Genomic DNA, 20134 nt, shown 5'->3' with positions numbered 1-20134 from the left:
ATTGAACTTTTTTCCCCCTCATCATTCTCCATTTGATGTCCATTAAGAGTGTCATTAGTGTAATAACACAGTAATTATCTTATCCCAATACATTTTTATATTTTAACTGAATTCTTTGTTCCATAATGTACAAATCAAATTCACATAATTATGACATATCACAGTGTTTGATCATAAGGTCAAGTTTATTGACATAATAAAAATAACAAGTAACGACCACAAAAATGAGACCACCAAATAATAAATATATTCAAAACCAAAAGTTTTCTGAGTGAATCAACTGGAAAGGCACCGATAGGCATTCATTATCAAATTCATTTTAAAATTATATAAAACACAGAGAATGCTCATGTACTGGTAGATAAAATAATAAATTATATAGCTCACTGTTAATTGAATATGTTGATTTGGTCTTTTATGATCATAAAGCACTCCAGCAGCTCAGAATAATATGTCACATATTAATAACATATTGCACAACCCTCTGTCTCTGAATTACTTGAGAAACCTTTCTGACGCTAAAATATATTAATTCACTTTTGTCTGTTGTGTCACTCTTCACACATAATCAAATCATGTCTGCTTAAAACATTTTCAACATTTCTACATACATTATTTGGCGAGAAATAAGCAGAAAAATGTATAGGCAGCCGGTCAATATTGCATAGTGAGATCCACTTTATGTCACATTACATTACAGTTTGCTACATTTCAGATAATTTATCTGATTTTTTTGCATTTGTGTGACATAATCTGAGCATATCCCTCAAACAATAAACACACAACCTGAGAAACAACACCTTTAAAGAAACTGTAATAAGAGACCCCAGACTCCTGATTCATCTAAAATCAGTGAGAACATAAATCACTCCAGCATGAGCCGAGTTCAGCCATCGATGTACTTGGCGTCGAGTGTGTGGCTGTCCCGTATGGAGAAGGGTCTCCAGGCCAGCACCTGCAGGCCCGTGACACACAGCGGCACCACACACACCAGGTAAAACATCATGCTGTGCAGGGACTGGAGAGCACTGGGAGGAGGAGAAGGAGGACAGAGGGCAATGAGAAATGAATGCAGTGCAGCTTTCCACCACTAGAGGAGGACAGACCATTGGCGGCAGGGCACTCGAGTCTGAGTCACATGCTTATAGAGGCTTGTTTCCGCCACAGAATAATAAATAAATAAAAAAGTAGTAATTAATACAAGTAATTGCAACTTTTTATCTCACAGTTCTGACTTTTTTTCTGATAATTGCGATAAAAGGTAAGAAATCAGAAAAAGTCAGAATTGCGTGATATGTCGCAATTGTGTTTTATAAAGTCAGAATTGCGTGATATAAAGCTGCAATTGCGAGTTAAAAAGTCTAATTTCCTCAGAATTGCGAGTTTATATCTCGCATTTCTGACTTTTTAACACACAATTGGGAGATATAAAGTCAGAATTGCATGATATAAAGTCACAATTGCGTGTTATAAAGATATAAACTCGAAATTATCTAGTAAAATGTTTTATTCTGTGGTGGAAACAAGCTTCCATATACACTTCCCTACTATATAGTAGGTGAAAAACAGTATGTCACAAGAAGTCTGTCTGAATTCACAGTAGGCTACTCATAAAAGAGCCGGTAAAAAGTACTCATATGATCCACTGAGATTCTGAAGTGTGTATATGATTATTATTATTTTTTTCTTTACTATCCCATAAGGCCACAGAAGAGGATTTGTGAATGGCAGTGAAGCGACGAAACTGATGCTGGTAGATCACATGATAATGACAACATGGTGGATGTAGTACATCTGGATTACATTCACACTACACACATTCATACTATACAGAACATACTTTATTAGCGGTCGTGAAGTAATTACTTATTCAAAATAAACACCTACTCAAGAGAGTATTGCTGCGTCTCAATTCGCCTACTTGTACTACGCCCTAAAAGTATCTATATTTTTTTGTGAAGAAAAAGTAGAAACTTTTGAGTGTGAGTAGACACGCTTTAAGACATACTATCACGTCATACAATAGTGTCTTTAACGGTGGCTCTCTGTCGCTTAGTCACACGCATCCTGTCATGCAAACTGACCTGTCAATCATCTTCCAAAATCCTCCACATTTCTTTTTATTTAATTTCCTGGATCCACACTTCAAAAATCCACCAGAAATAGTAGACCATCCGGGGACTTCTGGCATACTCTTTTCAACATAACTATGCTTTGGGACACACTTATTCTAATCTCACAGACTAACTTAGTGTGTTACATTCAGGGTTGCCAAGTTTGTGGTTTTCCCACAGAATTGAGCCACTTTCAGGCCCTGTTTACAGCTGGAATTAAGATGTGTTTTGGTGGATCGGATCACAAGTAGACGAGGGAGACACATTCCCGTTCACACCGGGTGTTTTAATTCTTTATGGGCGTGTAAATGAATGGGCTTTTTCAGATCTTTCGAGCTAATGGACGAAATAAGCTCACGCAATTTACATACGAACACGAGCGGAGACGACGGAAAAACACACAGCTTTAGTTTCTGCTCTGACTGACACAAGACCAGCCGAACGCTGTGAGTGTCGGGATTCACCGGAAACAGGACCCAAGCGCAGGGATGAGCAGTGAATGCTGATTTATTAACAATAAAAGGAACAATGACAGTCCAACAACTGGACTCAAACACACACAGACACACAACACAACAGGGGAGACACAAGAAAGAACAAAACCACTCAAACATTACATAAGAACAAGGCGGGACAAAGACTAGAGTTATGCGACTGAAAAACTAAACCTATGCGTCTAAGGAAAGAAAACTAAAGTAAAGTAAAACAAGTCCACGACAGGAGAAAGCTAGGGAATTAAATAAAAATAAACCCAGGGTAAAATAATAAATAAAAGAGAAGGCTAAAGTAACCACACCTATAAATCAGGGAGGAAGAACTAGACAGAAACTAGAGTAGCTCAGTAAAACAAGACAACTAAAGAAGGCTAAATAAGAGAAGTTAGACTAAGAAAACCCCAAAGCAAAAACTGCAACACGATACTAGAGAAAGATCTGAGACAGGAACACAGAGACATGAAGCACAATATAAATAGAGCACAGGAGGAGCAGACAAGCGCAACGAGAGAAACAAGGACTAAACGAAAGGGTAATGGCAACATAAAGACAAATCCCAAAACAAACATGGAAACACTGAACAAACACACAACAGACAAAGCTGCCTGGGCGGAGCCCAGTGTGTGTTAAATCAGGGCCTGTAGATTTTATGATTTGTCCAAACGATACAATGTTGTGTTGAATGTAAACTCCTCTTAGGAATTTCCCTCTTCAATGTGGATTTATCTGAGAATATCCCGTTTGCGGCACAGCAGAGTGTCGTGGATCATCTCTAAGACTGACACTTAAGATTTAGTCCTACACTTCACAATTACCAATGAGATGCTTGATAACTAACTTTTAAGCGCAGCTTTGAGTCAAGAATCCAGTAATTCTCAGAGGCTTGATAAATACAGGCCCAGGAATGGCGAGAGAACATTGTGCTTGGTGCGTTTTTACTCCTCAAACCAAACTTGGGTCTCCAGCCGATAGTTTAAACCCCGTCTGGCCAGAGCTCTTCTCATAATGTTCCTCATTAGTCCAGTAGACGGAGAGAAGACGGTGTTTTGTGGCTGTTTGAACACATTCGACCACATGAGTGTTTACACTACGAAAGCAATCCGGTCGAATGTGTTTTCACTCCCTCTGGAAGTGGTTGAATGTTGACAAGCTCAAAGTGTTTTAGACCCTGTTTACTCCTGTATTTAGAGTCGTCCACTTGTGATCCGATCGACTAAAACGCTTCCTAATACCAGGTGTAAACAGGGCCTGTCAGCACAAATCATAACAGTGACCGTTTACTGACAAGCCTTAAAGGAGTCGCGCCTTTTCAAGTTGAAGGTGTGTATAACGCATAACAGTGACTGTAAAACATGTATTTTATGTATGGGGTGGCATATATTGAGTCTTGATATTTGGATAGGGTCACTGGGCTAGTTTTGTTACACATTCCTGGCAACCCGGGTTATGTTGCTTATGTTCTGAAATAAATATTCCTGGACATGGTTTTGCTTTGACAGACTGTATTGGAATATCTGACAGGTAAACCTTACCTCGGATCCACGGCCTTGGAAACCTCTTGCATGTCCGCATAGCCATACTGGTTCAGGATAGACACGGCCATCATCGGGGCCAGAGACTGAGCCGGCTTCGTGAATAGAGCGTTGGTCCCGAAGACCATAGACGAGAGAGGAGTGCTGGAAACATTTAGAGGAAAAAAAACATCAGTTATTTAAATTTGGACGAACCATATGCATTTGCTTGGGTGTTTTAGCACACATGCTAATTTTCTACACCTTTAAATGACAGGAATTATGAATTAAGACTCATCTTCGATAGCTAATAGTGCCATATTTTAATAAAAAAATGAGTATGACTAGTTGAGAAGCAAGAGTTTGATTGAAAGCCAGTTAGTTATAATGTGTGAGAGCGCTTGAATACCTGCGCTTGTGTTTCTGCAGGTCCGAGTCGATGATGTCGGCCAGAGGCAGATTGAAGAGACTGAAGGACGCCTGAACCAGGACCCTGATTCAACATCACACATCCACACACAGGCTTATTATTCACCTTGTTTCCTCTAGTCAAGTCAAGTCACATTCATTTATACAGCGCTTTTTACAATACAGATTGTTGAATATTAAATTAAATGTTAAATTTAATGTTTGCAACTAAGCAAGCCAACGGCAACAAAGGAGAAAAAAGGCATAAAAGGCGACAGTATTACACTTTTATCACCATTTCATACACACTGAACTCTGGAAAAATAATAATAAGGTAAACAATTCAGGGGAATTTGATTCATGATTTGATTCCCCTTTAAGCAGAAAAAACAGCATTAGGTGAATCTCATTATATCATCACTTAAAAATGTTAAATGACGTCTGCATTACATTTTTCACACATTAAATTGTTTTAGTAACAATGGTAAAAATTACTGTTTACCACTATGCATTGTTATATTGGACAGTGTTGGGTGTGTTACTTTAACAAAAGTCATTAATTACTAGCTATTAATTATGCATTCAACAGTGCAATTAGATATCTGTACTAATTACTCTCTCTATAAAGTATTGTATTACTAATTACTTTCTAAATCCTGCATTAACCTCAACTAGTTGAACAATACAAGGACAGACATGAAACTGCTCTTTAATTCTGTCAAATAAATAATAGAAAATTGCATAAATTATTCTTGAACTGACCAAAAGGGTTTAAAAGAGAGAAGGTCACATTAAAAACATACATTTTAAATGTTAGATGTTAAATTTTGATGTTATTATTGTTAAATATAGAATTGTTGTATAGTCTATACAGTATTTAATGTAATTACATCAGAAGTAACTGTAATTAAATTACAGAAAATTCAAAAGGAATCCCTTACTTTACTTCTTCAAGGGAAAATTAAGTAAATTACAATAATTAACACTGATATTAGGGCATACAAATTTAGCCTAAATTATTAATACCATTCCTCTGTTTATCTGGAAAAAAAAAGTGCAGAAAATTATTTAAATTTTTTTACATGAACATTTTAAATCTAATAGTTTACAGTGGCTGTTTGGTGGAAAATATGTATTTTCTGATGGGAAAAAGGTCACCCTTTTTAAACAAGCTCAAAGTAAATGCCGATTATTGAGATGCGTTAGGCTGTATGCTGAATAATGTTGGCCAGCCCGATTCAGAAACACAACACATGCAGTAAAAGTCCAGTTGGTATGTACGCTTTACACACTAATGAGCAGAAAACACATAATCTGGCCTACAGTACATGTGTAAAACCTTTATTCACTGGCAAATACTGTAATACCCAAATACACTAGTGTTCAAAAGTTTGGGCTCAGCAAGACTTTAACTTAAAAAGGAATTAATACTTTAATATGGCAAGGGTACATAAAAATGATCAAAAATGATATTAAAAAGCTTTTACATTTAAAATATTTCTATAATAAATGCTTTTATTATAGAAATAGTTCAATGTTTTGAACTTTCCCTTCATCAAATAATCCTAAAAAAATACTTTCAATTTTCAACATTGATAATAATACTGAATGTTTCTTGAACATCAAATCATCATATCAGAATGATTTCTGAAGGATCATGTGACACTGAAGACTGGCGTAATGATGCTGAAAATTCAGCTTTGATCACAGGAATACATTACAGTCTACTATATACACATAGAAAACAGTATTTTGAATAAATTGTAATAATGTTTCACAATATTACTGTTTTCACTGTATTTTTGATCAAATAAATGCAGCCTTGGTGAGCAGAAGAGACTTCTTTCAAAAACATTGTTTTTACCACACTGTAAAAAATTTTCAATTAAAATAAAAAAAAGTTGCTGTCTTAAACTTTTAAGTACAACCAACTTGGATGTTTATGTCATTTCAACTTAAATTACATTAAACTGATTTAAAAAATGTGTTGAATCTTGTATAACTTGTGCTTAACTTATCTTGACAAGTTAAAGCAATTTAAATAGCATATGTTGTCATAACTTATTGATCATTAATTTTATACATTGCAGCACCAAACTATTGAACGGTAGTGTAAATCTCTAAACGCACAAACTTCCCCAGTGAACACTCTCTTGTAGGAAACACATATCTCATGGTTTCTTTGCATGTTTATTCCTTTATCCCAGAACAGCCGTGTAATTACTCACATGCTGGAAGTGAGGAACAATGCGAGGAAATAGTAGCTGGCCGGACCCAGCAGTAGCATGATGACGGCCGCTCCGGCCTCCACGTAGAAGCTGATCAGGATCAGTCTGTAGTAGCCCAGCTTATGGAGAAGATTCTGGCTGCACAACACCAACACCTGTAGAGCAAAACAGGCAGAGAGGTTTCTTTACGGGGCGTTTCAGTGCTGTGTCCCAGCTCTGCTCATAAGTTTGCACACCCCTTGCAGGATATGCATTAAACTTGGATGATGAGGGTACATTGTACTCATTTTGTGTTGTTCAGGGAAACATCATGTAGTTTCTAAAGGGCAGAAGTATATATATATATACATACGCTGCGAGGAGACGCGGCCTGAACTGTGATGGGAAACATCTTGACTGTGATAAGAAAAAACAGGTGCGCTTAAGCATTCGGTCCTTTTTAGGGTCTCATCTTCCTGTTTTTGGTTTGTTACATTAAGTTAAGGACAGAATCTCAAGCACACCTGTTTTTTCTCATCATAGTCACGATGTTGCCCATCATAGTTCGGCACAGGATCAGAACCGCGTCTCCTCACAGCAGATCTTCGTTTGTGTGTGTGTGTGTGTGTGTTTGACGGAGGGTTTTCTGATGTTGTTTCAACTCCTTTACACATTTTATAAGCTCTTCAAGAGTTCTCAGCTGGACAAAATATCATCATATGTAGCTACGCAGTACGCACATACAATGAGGTCATTTAGCCCAAAACACAGCATTGTTTTGTTAAATGCCGTCTCAAAATAGGGAATATGTCATAGAAAAAGCCGACCAATCAGGTTGTGAATGAATCCCTATGCCTTTAGGTTTGGTCTCTTTTGGTTCGGTGATAAAAATGGCAATCTAAACGCTAAGCAGGCCAGGACTGAATGAAGGTCCGGATCAAACAAACCAAGCAAACCAAACTACAGTACAAGTGTGAACACACCCTTAAGGTGATGAGACATGGGGCAACTTTTTGAGCAATGTTACTGGGCAGTGAAAAAGAGGCAAACTGAAAATGGGGAATACATTTCTATTTGGATACTTTAGATCGGTCGTGGGCCCTGTGTCTCATCTGGTTGACTGCAACATTGCTCAAAAAGTTGCCCCGTGTATCATCACCTTTAGTGATGATGATGATGAGAGCTATAAAGACGTTTCTATCCTTGAAACAGGGGGGTTTATTCAAATCCAAGTATGAAGGACAATAAGCAGTAGCAGTTGATGACGCACCTGAGGACAGATGAATCCCGCTCCATACATGACGCTCTTGGCAATCGGTGGCAGGACGTCCTGAGGAATGAGATGCTCTGCAAAAATCAGGGTGAAGTTATTGTAAAAAGCCAGCAAGAACACCTGGAAAAAGTTCATGATGACGAAGAGCTGGAAGTCTCTATTGGTGAGGATCTGCCAGGTCATGGACAGCACAGAAGACACCGAGAGCGAAGGAGAACTGGGCTTTTCCTCAGGGGTTTTATAGTCGAACCGACTCTCGCTGTGGAAACCTGTGTAGAGCATGCAAGCGCAGGCCAACGCGGCCACAAACACGCTAAAGCCCTGGAAGACAGCGAAGTTCTCCATGTTCTCGGACACGAGGCCACTGAACAGCACACTAGACGAGCCCAGCAGAGACGCCACCTGGCTGTATTTGATCAGCCTCAGCCGGTTCTGATGGTGTCCCGAGATCTCTGCGAAGAGAGCGCACTGGGCCAACAGCACGAACGTGAGCAGGCCGTCGAACGCACACAGGGTCACGGTGAGGTGTACGCCGCTCAGCCAGTCGTGCTCCTCGTACGTCCTCCAGGGGAACCAGGCCAGCAGGAACGACAGGGCGTACAGCGGCGCCCCGTATAAGATGGAGAGTCTGCGGCGCGAGCAGCACTGCAAGCCGGAGTTGTCCTGAAGATATCCAAACACCGGGTCGTTCAGCGCATTCCAGATCATATACACAACCTGTGCAGAGACACAACTGTTAGGAATGCACCGATATGAACATTTTGGCCGATACCGATAATTCTTTATATTTGAAAGTCGATAACCGATAAATTGGCCGATAAAGGGTTGTTGAGTGCATTCCAGATCATATACACAACCTTAGTTAGCCTAAAGAACATTTTCCTTCCTTGATTTGGCTTGAAGTACATCAGGGTGATCAGGTGTTTACAGTGGCTGGTTAGGCCGGTCTGTTTTGATGGTTTTCAAGAGGTTTAGTGTTGTAAAGTGGCGCGGCTGAAAGACCAGCTAAACATTAGCTAGGCCACCCAAACCAGCAAATCTGGTTTAACTAGTTTAAGTTTGTAAACTTTGAAAATATTAACTTTACTATTTACTTATCCAATAGAGTACATGTTTCATAATAACGACAGAAAGTATTGCTGATGGATACGCATGTCTATAAGATGACCAAAAAAATTCCAAACAAATAAAAAAAATTAACAATGTAATGTATTGAAGTATTGGCTGTACCTTAACAGATTATATCTTTTAACTGAAAGGATTTGGAAGAATCAACGTGCTTGCATATATGAAGATATAAACTATTCCAAAAGTTTTTTCACACTGGAAAAATAAATGGATCAGTTTCATCCTTATTCCCTCAAAATGAGCAAGAACTGTCAACATCCATATATTTTGCCACAGTATCATTCACAGGATTTATTATATGTAAGATCTTAAAATTAACTTCTTTAGTCTTATTGGAAATGAAGTACTTATGAGGTAACAGCCAGGCTTCCTTCCAGTATATAAATTCAATAAGAGAGGTCCAGTAAATATATTTATTATTCTTAAGAATTTGTCGAATATGCTTATTACACTTCTTGTTAAATATATTTATTCCATCTTATATCAAATCAGGTTTGCAGGTGTAAAATGTTTTTTTTTTTTTTTTTTTTTGCAGGTGTAAATGTTTTTTTATTATTTTTATTTTTTTATTGCAGAACTTACACATAATTACAAGCTCAGAGAAGTGAAGCAAGGTTGCATCTCTTAAAATGAACAAACGATACGAAATAAAATAAATAAATAAATAAAATAAACATTTGCATATAGCACATTATGTAATTATACATACAAAAAAAAAAAAAAAGAAAGAAAGGAAAAGAAAAGAAAAGCATAACAACAAGGTTAAGTCATATCTTTGAATAAATCATCATAATCCATCAAAAATTTTGCACTTTTTTTGTTATTTATAAGTCTAAGGGATGAAATAAAAGAATTAAGGTCAGCAAGAAAAAGAGGGAAGCTCAAAGGAGACTTAAGCCATTTTTGCTTGTGGATGAAGAATTTTGCATACAAGATAAGGAAATTAACAACATGCTCAAGGGACATCAGCTTTGGGTTTTCATAATAAAAGATAACCTCTTTGAGAATGATGCAGGTGTAAATGTAGACATCAAATAGACGTCGCCGTGACGTACGTGTGCTATCGGGCTTCTGATTGGCTAAAAAGTTCTGGCCGCGCCTCCAACGACACTCGCTATTTAAAGAGAATATGCTTGCAAGTGTTTTTAATGTTTCAATTGATAACACATAAACTGTATTACAAAAAAGATATAGTTTACAGCAAGGTCAATATACCTGAAAGCATGAACTCTATAGCAGTTCAAAATTAATGAACATGTATGTTAAAACTTGAGAAAACTCACCTGTGACTGGTGGAAGGCTGTCTCTGATATCTTGTACCTGTTCAAGAACAGCTTTACGTAGTAGAAACTAAACATGCTGTTCATCATGGCAGAACCAAGCGTTGTCATAGAGTAAGCCAAAGCAGCGGGATTAGGAGCAAAGTGCCTCATGATTCTCATAACACGGATGTTTGACGTGCTGGAATTGTTTGTCCACAAATGCAATGAAACTTAACACTATTATAAAACTCATGCAGTCGTAGCTTATTAGTTAATTTCTCCAAACCCTACCAATGGAATGTTGACAGAAAAAAATAAAAACGATTTAGCTGAAACACTTAAGTTTTGAATATATCCATTCACAACTCAGCTCATTTTAAAAACAGTGGTACACACACTTCCTGGTATTCCACAGTAGGCGTGGCCTACACGCACATCAGACCCCGCCCCCGTCCTCTGATTGGCCAGCGTGAAGATTCGTTCTTGTTGTTATCCTTGCGTCTTCTCTTCACTCCAGTTGAAGTCTGTGACTCTGCCACGTTGCTGTAAACACCGGTTCACACCGCTAGGGATTGAAGCCTTGAAAGCCCGGCTCACCGGCGTCTATCCATCAGACAAAGGGCTCTAATGCCTTAAAATAAACAGGAGAAGAAACTGAACGTGTGCTTCCAGTCGGCGAAGCTTTGTTTGCAGTCGAGATGCTCACGGACGTGATAGTAGAGGAGGACTTTGATCGCAATGAGGATGATATGTGGTACAGCAGGAAGGATCTGGAGCATGGTACGACTCACTCACCAGTAATGCTTATATATCATGTTGGAAAGATGGTAGATACCTGTGCTTTTCATGAAAAAGTCATGTAATTACAAATATTGCCATTCATTTATACACCCTGATTGTAAAACATTAGAAATGCATGGATAAGGGCTTCAACTGTGATGTGATTTGACTTTCTCGAAGGTCAGGTGATATTTTATCTTGTAAATCTTGAGTGAAATGAATGCTAAATGTGTTCGTGTTAGTGATGATAGGGCAGTGTTTAAGCTGTCTATCTGAAGGTCACGCCCATATAAACCCTTTAAATGCGCACTCCTGACGTCATCAGCCGACGAGGATACATCTGAGACGTTTTATACTTCAAGATGTTTGTTTTTTTGTGTATTCATCATGTCACAGTGTATTATTTGGTGAAGCTAAAACCCGTGAGGAGGAAACCATTCTTTTTAATGGCTTTAAATGTCCATAAATACAGTTTCAAGTGTAACATAAGCAGTAAAATATGTATGTGTGTACTATACACCATTTTGGGTTCCTTAAAAAAACAAAAAAAACATTTTTTTTTCTTAGTGTAAAAAAAAAAAAAAAAGTTTTCCAGCATAAAGAATCTTTTGTGCATTGAAAAGGTTCCATGGAATGTGAAAGGTTCTTTGTGGAATCATCAATAAAGAACCTTTATTTTTAAGAGTGATGGTGTTTCGTCTGCATGTTTGTTTCCATGGTTGCAATTTCATGTGCATTATACTTTTATTATCATTTAGATGTACATTTTCTTATTGCACTCTTAATAATTGGATTAAGTGTTCTACTTTTTGAATGCTTTTGTCCTGAGCGACTTTCATATTTAAGGGACACATTTTACTAGCGTACGTGTGTTTCCTGGGAGTCATGTGCAATGCATCATGCACTACTCGTCAAACTACTAATTTGAGAACTGCTATTGTGAATCATCCCTAAAAAGTGATGCTTTTGTGGAAAGACTTGTTGTTGATCTGTACAGCTCTGTTTGGGCGTCTGGTTGTTCATTCCTACCGCTGGGTTTGGCAGGATAACACCCACTACGTCTGTCCTCGATGTTTACTGTCTCCTCTGTCTGTGTTTGGGACAGATCTCCATTTGGCCGCTGAGCTGGGCAAGACTTTGCTGGACAGGAACCATGAGCTGGAGCAGGGCCTTCAGCAGATGTACTCCACCAATCACGAGCAGCTGCAGGAGATCGAGGTGACGCTTCTCACACAATACCCCACTTCTGCTCCCATATGGCACAGATTGTGTATGGATAGTGCTCTGTAGGTTTGAAATGTCCTCTGTGTTGTGCCTGCATTGTGACCTTATGAATAATTATGCATGCAGTTTTTATGTTCTCATATTAATTGAGAGACTACATGGAATATTTGTCACCTAGTTGGATTGTTGAAATGAACTAGTGAAGGGGATTTAGGGTACGTTTACAAGACAACGATGTACTGAAAATGGATACGTTTTCCCTTTGCGTTTTTCACGTGCAGACAAAGTATTCAAAACGATCCCCGTTCACATGGATCTGCGAAAACCGCTAAAATCGCTGTATTCATGCCAGGCCAGTAGTTAGCGATGTCACTTTCTAAAGAAAGCGTTTTTGTAGTTTACACAGAGATGATAACAGTATCGTTCTCAAAAATTTGCACTTTGAATCCCGTTTTCATAACTGGTGTGAGTGAGTGGAGGCGGGGCTCATTTGCATATTCATAGAACCATGCATACTAAATGAGGCAAGGGTGTCGAGTTACATTCAAGCTATTTTAAGGTATGAAGAATTATTTTCTAGGAAAAAAAACGCTTAAATATGTAATTTTGGTGATAAAAGATGAGTTTTAAGGGATACAATTATTGACTACAGGGGGACTTTAATAAAAACGATGTTGTGTAAATGGCCCCTAAAATGGTGGAAAACTTGGTGGCCAGTTACTTGAGCTAAGAACACGATTATTCACATAACATTTTTACCTAAAATCTTGAAACGGGCACAGGCACATTGGACACTGTCTTTCATTCAATAAAAAGGCATACATTTGTTTGGTAACACTGTCTCTGTACTCGTATGAACTCAGCTAGTCTTTCACTTTATGGAAATGCGTAAACGGTGGGAGATTTCCTGTTTGATCCTCTTTCCTCCTCCTCATGCTCAGGACATCGTGCAGCAGGACTACTGCTATTTCTGACACCGTATCTGGGTCTGGCATGACCCCAATTGTGAGATTTGTGGTGTCATTTGGCTAATGGCCTGGCATGGCAATACGGTCTTATGCAATTGGTTTTCTAGTGTGTGGAATGGTGTACTATTCTTTTTTTTTTATTATTTGTAGTGTATATAGAGCATGTATAGTATGCTCAGAATACCATGACCATCATGTACGGTGACAAAAATGTAGCATATGAATGTTTTAAATGTTTATTGTTGCATAATGCATTGTATACTTTGATGCACTACTTAAACAGTATGTAGTATTAAATCTCAAGCAGACTTCATCAGCATTAGTGTCTAACAGAAAGATTGGCTTTAATGAAAAGTAGCTGCTGATTGGTTAATGTTTACTTGATCCTGGCTTTATAACGGTCATCTCTCTCTAGCCAAATATTGACTTCTCAGAAACAATGCTGTGGGAAGTTGTTAATTGCAACATGAAGTTACTCTACCGTCTCATGTTGTGAAACATTTACGAAAGTGCATTTGGTTGTGAAATGTCACTGTAACTTGTGAGTTTTGTTGCAGTTTTGTGCCTGTGGTTCAGCAACGGATGCTTTAGAGCATCTTTAGCATTGGCTTCCTATAAAATGATGAAGCCTATACTTTCAGGGGTGATGATAATGTCCAAGATGGGAGTAATGTAAAAATGTAGTGCATTCCTGTGCCAGTAAGCAGCAGCAAACAAACTTATTTGGTCAACAATTCTCTGTATGTTAGGCTGGGAAATGTCTAAAAACTGAAGCTTTTGATCTTGATTGGAGAAAATATTGCAATAGAGTCAGGGGGAACGCAAACTTCTAAGGGGGAATCAAGATAACTTAAATTAAAATGAATTAAAAGAACACAAAACAAGCATTAAAATAAGCTAAAACCACAAAAAAAATCCAGAAATTTCTCATTTTAATTCACCCTCTCTTGTTTCTTTTGAAGAACCAAACATCTGGAATCATGTAATGCAATAATTGATTATTATTTTTATCATTATTTTATTTACAGTAACCAGGGGGCGCTATTAAAATATTAGTGTTGCTGCTCTCATGAGACAAGAGCATGAGACTAGTCTATGGGAAACTTTATAGCCAAATATAAAGTTGCTAAATTGTATATTATCAGTTATATAATTGTGAATATTCAAAATATCACCCAACTCTAGACAGTGTCAATTGTGTGTATTGAGTGCATATTGATCTGTCTGATGAGCGAATATTTGAAGGCTTGTGTCTGTATTGCCTCTTGCAGTACCTGACCAAGCAGGTGGATCTCCTGAGGCAGATGAACGACCAGCACGCCAAAGTTTACGAGCAGCTGGACTTGGCGGCACGAGACCTGGAGAAAAGCAACCAGAGGCTGGTGCTGGAGAACCGTACTTCCCAAAACCGGATCGAGAGGTAAGGACGAGTCTGAGTCCAGGTCTCCCTGAGATGTGGCCTCTCTTAACGTGACTATTGCTCTTTATCCGCAGCCTAACCGAGACCATAGATGGGTTGCAGACTCACATGGAGGGCCTTCAGAAGCAGGTGGACGAACTGAAGATGTCCCAGTCCAAGCGAGATCTCGCAGGTGTGCGCCGCAGCCTTGGTGCCCAAAGCATTTCATGTCTGAAAGAAATCTATGATCTACAGCAAGACAAGTGAGTCTGGGGCCAAGTGACGCCAACAAACCCTTATCATTCTCATCAACATCACAAAAACACCCATGCATTCATGTCTCAACATGTCAGTGGAAAATCCTCTTTGGGTGTATTGTTATTAAAGATATTGCATGTACAGTAGATAATTTTTAGTATATGTTAGCTTTTAGTTGATTATGGTGAGAAATACTCCTCAAATTATTTAAAAGTGTGTTCCTTCATGGTACAAGGTGTCAAGTGGGGTTTTGCCCGGCTTTAACATAAACTTAAGGCTAATTTAAGGACAAGCCCAGTCCAAACGTCTTGCTTTAGTAGTCAACAAGTAATTTGTGTTCTTTAAACCACTTTAATGGAGATTTTAACATTGTAATTCTACTAGAGCCGCTGGACCCTTGTAGGACTAATTGAAGCAGACGTTTCTCTGTGATGTCCAGCTCGTGGATGACCTCTCTGATATGTCTGCTACACGGCCCACCTGTAGCGTTAGCACGTGCTGAATGGGCATCTTAAGGGCCTCGAAAGCCAGACATCATAATCTGACCCGGCCCTTCTACCATAATCCAGTAATCCCTGATCTAATCCAACTCAGCAGGAGAGGCTAATATGGACCTAGAAGAAAACGGTGTGCAACAGGCCCAGTGATGCAATTAGCAACAGGTTTCTTTTTGAATGCAAAACAGAAATAAAATAAAATGGAAAACAAAATAATAGGGCCCACTATTATGTTTTTGTCTGATATTATCTTTAATGTAGTGTAATAGTGTTATAGCCGTTTTTGAATGTAAAAGTTCTGCAAAGTTTAAAAGATTAAAGTGCAGGAGTAATGGAGTTATTTTCTCCCAAAAGAAAGTGTCGATTCTGAACTGCTCAAATGAGTCGTTGGTAGTTTCTCACTTTCTGCACAAACCTACCTAGGCAATTTGCATAATGCCAGCCCATGGTCTTCACTGGCTCCCTGCAAACAATGACCCTCAAACACTGTAGTTGTAGCTGAGACTGGAAGAGTTTGGTTTGTGTTAACAACAGCGTTTTCTGCGCTGCAAATCCACTTTGCATCTCTTCCAAATAATGAGTGCTGGAATTGATACGGCAAGACCGACACCAGTGTTCTGTTCACGTCACTGTGTATCAAGTGGTGACCAATCAGAGCAGAACAGACCAATCACAACAGACTTGACAATCTGACCAATCAGAACAGAGTAGACCAATCACAACAGACTTGACAATCTGACCAATCAGAACAGAGTAGACCAATCAGAGAAGAATAGGCCAATCGCAACAGACTAGGTCATCTGACCAATCAAAGCAGAGTAGACCAATCAGAGCAGAATAGACCAATCACAACAGAGTAGACCAATCAGAGCAGAGTAGACAAATCACAACAGACTGGGCCATCTGACCAATCAGAGCAGAGTATATGTATAATGAATTGTATGAGAAATGCCAACAATGTATATTATGACAAAATTAATTCGTTTTTTTTTTTACGTTGGATGCATGTAAACTAATTGTAGGAGAGCCACAAAAAACGACTCATGAAGAAATGGTTGATGTTGAAAAGCAGGGGACTCAAGATCCTGTTGTCTTCTAGGTGCTTGAGCTCCGAGAGCCTGCATGAGGAGAAGTCCTGGCCTGTGCTGGACGACAGACGTGAGGAGGCGGAGGAGACCTCCACCCTTCAGCACACCCTCCACAACCTCAAGCTGCAGCTGGCGGCGGAGCGGGCCCGACGGGTGGAGGCGGAGCGCGAGGCGGAGCTGACGGTGCAAGAGAACAGCGCGCTGGAGGAGCGCCTGAGTGTGCTGGAGGGAGCGCGCCGTCGGCAGGCCGAGCTGGAGGCCGAGGTGGAGGAGCTGCGGCAGCTCTGGCGCTCAGAGTCGACCGGCACGAGGCTGACGGACTCACTGCTCCCCGATAACGTGTTCTTCGGCGGGGACGATAGGTCGAGGGTGGAGCCGGAGGAGGAAGACGGGCTGGAGCTTCCTCAGGGGAGGCGTCGCTGCAGCAGCGAGAGCTTCGTCCGAGGCGCTCGAGCAGAGGATATCCGGCGCGGACACGAGCGCACGTGCATCCGCCGGGCCCAGGCGGTGAAGCAGCGCGGGATCTCCCTGCTCAACGAGGTGGACGCGCAGTACAGCGCGCTTCAGGTGAAGTACGAGGAGCTGCTCCGCCGCTGCCAGCAGGGGGCCGACAGCCTGAGTCACAAGGCCGTGCAGACGCCCACGGCCCACGCGCTACAGCGCCGCAAGAGTCAGGCTAGCGCCGCGACCGAGACCAGGGACGAGCTCCATCAGCCTGAATACAAGGCCCTCTTTAAAGAGATCTTCACCTGCATTCAGAAAACCAAAGAGGACCTGAGTGAGAACAGGCCCGGGCAGAGCTGGCGGTATTATACATCTTCAGTGTAGTGATCCTGCACTTCCAGACAGATTTAATAGTCTTTGTGTGTATGTGTGTGTCGATTGCACTATAACACCTGTGCCTATACACAATATACTACAGTACACCAAACCGTCCACAACCTGCAGTGGACGCAGGCTTTTTGTGTACTTTCATCTCAAAGTCTTATTCCCGTGATTTGAGACTTGTGTAGCTCTGCGATACAGCCATACCGAGTTGAATCTGTGCTTTGGGTTTGCCAGCACCTCTTGAATTCGTAGAACCACGTCTGTGTAAGACTTAAAAACGTCTGACATTCAGAGGCTAGACTAAATTATTATTACTAACCACTAACACTGATAATAACAAACTAACTTAATGCAAATTACATGCATGTTAGGGTGAACCTCACAAAACGAGAATGAGAAGTTTCACTCCAGACTCTAAATTAATACATTTTATTGTAAATTGAAATATGGCCCAGATTTCGTGAGATTCACCTTATAAACTTAAAAAAAAAAAAAAAAATGATTTAAGGAATTCAGTAGGACAATATGTAGCCATATATTTCGAGTGTCTAGAAATTTCACAAGCAATATTCTTTTCTTTTTTTCTTCCTCTCTCTCTTTTCTTTAAGAAAATGCTGCATGTGATTTCAGTGACGTTACTGTAATGATTTCGTTTGCTGCTTTTATAAAACGTCCGGTTTTAGAGTTTACCTCAATGGTTTGATGTGCTACGCAAAATAGTTACGAGTTAGCTCATGTGTATGTAAACAATATGCTTGAAATTCTCACATGAATTTGTGTGTATAGTTTGTTTAGCGCAAATCGTAGTTCAATGTTTGGCAATATCTCGCTCGAGTTCCAGCACTTTGTTTTGACGTTCATTTAAACACCACTGTGAAACTATGCACTTTAGACAGGCCTACGGTCAGTTTTGTTTTAGTTCTATTTTTATTTAAATGTTTTCATTCGTTACTCTAGTTCAGACTCAGAGATTTTATTTATTTTTTTGATTGGTATTCGTTCTGTTTTTCAATTTGATCTCGCCTGTGGGTTTAGGTCAACGTTTGAATGTTACCGATGTCTTGATGGAGATGTACTGAATGACGGTCTTTAGTTTCGACGACTGAAGGCTCTTGAACCGATGCTTTGACTGAGTTACCTAAACGTTACACCAGCACAAAGTAGGACGTTTTATGATGCAAGTAGTTTTCTGGTCAGTGTGGTTTAACAGTTGGTCTAACAAAACCTTATTATTACCGGCTTATGTGTTTAATAACTGTTGTATTTCAAAACGCAAACCATGTGCTACTTAATACTTAATCAGGATCAACCATGTTCATGTTGTAACATTGTGAAGCTGTTGAATGCCTTGAGTTGGGAGATGACAGTATTAGCAGGCTTTGACTTTTTGGATCAATGTATTGCGTAGATGTCTAGGACAGACAGATAGAGAAAAAGAAAGAGACTGATGTCTTCATTAGCAGGCAGGGAAAACCAATGTTCATTGATGAGTTGGTCCTGACAAAGAAAAATATTTGAATATATTGTCACGAGGGAGACAAACATATATTGTGGTGTTTTGCATTTCTGATCTCATTGCTTAATTTCAGTGTTTAGGAAAATGGTGCTATACTGTATTGCAGCTACAAAAGTCTCTCGCTTTCAAACGACAGCCAAACTTTTGCGGAATTATATGCTTGTTCAGCGTTGTGTTAGAAGTCTACAGTGCTCATAATCAGAGGTTAATGTGCAGCAGAAATATAATTACTTTGACTTTAGCAGGGTTCCTGGAAATGTAAAAAAAATAGTGCAATGAACTGATTTAGTCTTAAATGCAGACCAAAAATCTTGTCTGTAAATCATTTTCTAATATTTACTTGCAGATAAAACAATCAATTTGTGATAACCACATGATGAAAATTGTTTATATTTGTTGAGAGAATGTACGAAATTGAATCTGTTACCTATTCTCCGTCCTGATGATTGTTTCAGCATTAAATGCATACATCTGGAATCGGAGTTCATTGTTTTAAGTAAAAAGCTTTAGTTTTTTACATTTATTTATTACTGTTATCGACTGCAGATTATACAATTTGACATGCTTGAAGAAATGCACAATCTGATTATTACTGGTGCTGAATATGCAATAGACTAGACCAATGCCTTTTGAATATCTGTGATCGTGTATGTATAATGGCATGACTAACATTTTACTTGGGTTGCAAACTATCCAGTAGCCTAAATAAAACTGTATGAATGAACCAATTATGGATGTTCTGGTTTATTTAATCATGACCAATCCAACATAATATTAGTTTATTTTAAAGCTACTGTGTAGGATTTTCTCCCATCTAGCGGTGAAAATGTTTATGACTACCAACTGAATATTACTTTCTAGCCCCTCCCATTCCAAGGGCGTTTTAACTCCTACGGTGGCCGTATTATTTCAAATCTGCCGGCAGTCGCGAGTAATCTCCCCCTCGCATTCGTCACGGTGCCACTGAGTGTAAAAACGCGAAAGGCGAAGCTTGAATTTCCAGGTATGTCCCTCTTTGGCTAATGTATTTTCAAGATGGAGGCGCAACATGGCTGCCGCCATTCGAGCGACTCGCTCGTATGTATCCTAAATGGCAGATTCTGCGCTTACGAGAATACTTGATTAGTTGGTAGAAGTAATTACACATTAATGAGCACATATCATTTTCAAAGAACAAAG

The 20134-nt window shown here is 39.4% G+C and overlaps 2 protein-coding genes across 2 annotated transcripts; one reads left to right on the top strand and one right to left on the bottom strand.

Moving 5' to 3' along the window:
* Positions 1-169: 169 nt before the first annotated feature.
* Positions 170-10926, bottom strand: mfsd13al (major facilitator superfamily domain containing 13a-like). The gene is made up of 6 exons (XM_084116779.1): positions 10419-10926; positions 8005-8724; positions 6756-6910; positions 4529-4612; positions 4141-4284; positions 170-1028 (listed from the first exon to the last, which is right to left on the bottom strand). The coding sequence occupies exons 1-6, from the start codon at positions 10575-10577 to the stop codon at positions 887-889; spliced, it is 1404 nt and encodes a 467-aa protein (XP_083972905.1). The 5' UTR covers positions 10578-10926; the 3' UTR covers positions 170-886.
* Positions 10927-11042: 116 nt separating this feature from the next.
* On the top strand, positions 11043-19683 carry cdr2a (cerebellar degeneration-related protein 2a). Its single transcript, XM_084116794.1, has 5 exons — positions 11043-11177; positions 12283-12395; positions 14641-14789; positions 14864-15031; positions 16623-19683. Exons 1-5 carry the CDS (start codon positions 11096-11098, stop codon positions 17437-17439), a joined length of 1329 nt encoding a protein of 442 aa, XP_083972920.1. The 5' UTR covers positions 11043-11095; the 3' UTR covers positions 17440-19683.
* Positions 19684-20134: the final 451 nt, after the last annotated feature.

The sequence above is a fragment of the Abramis brama genome, assembly GCF_963993115.1.
Source record: "Abramis brama genome assembly, chromosome: 1".
Taxonomy (NCBI): domain Eukaryota; kingdom Metazoa; phylum Chordata; class Actinopteri; order Cypriniformes; family Leuciscidae; genus Abramis; species Abramis brama.
This window is presented reverse-complemented; position numbering and strand designations above follow the sequence as displayed.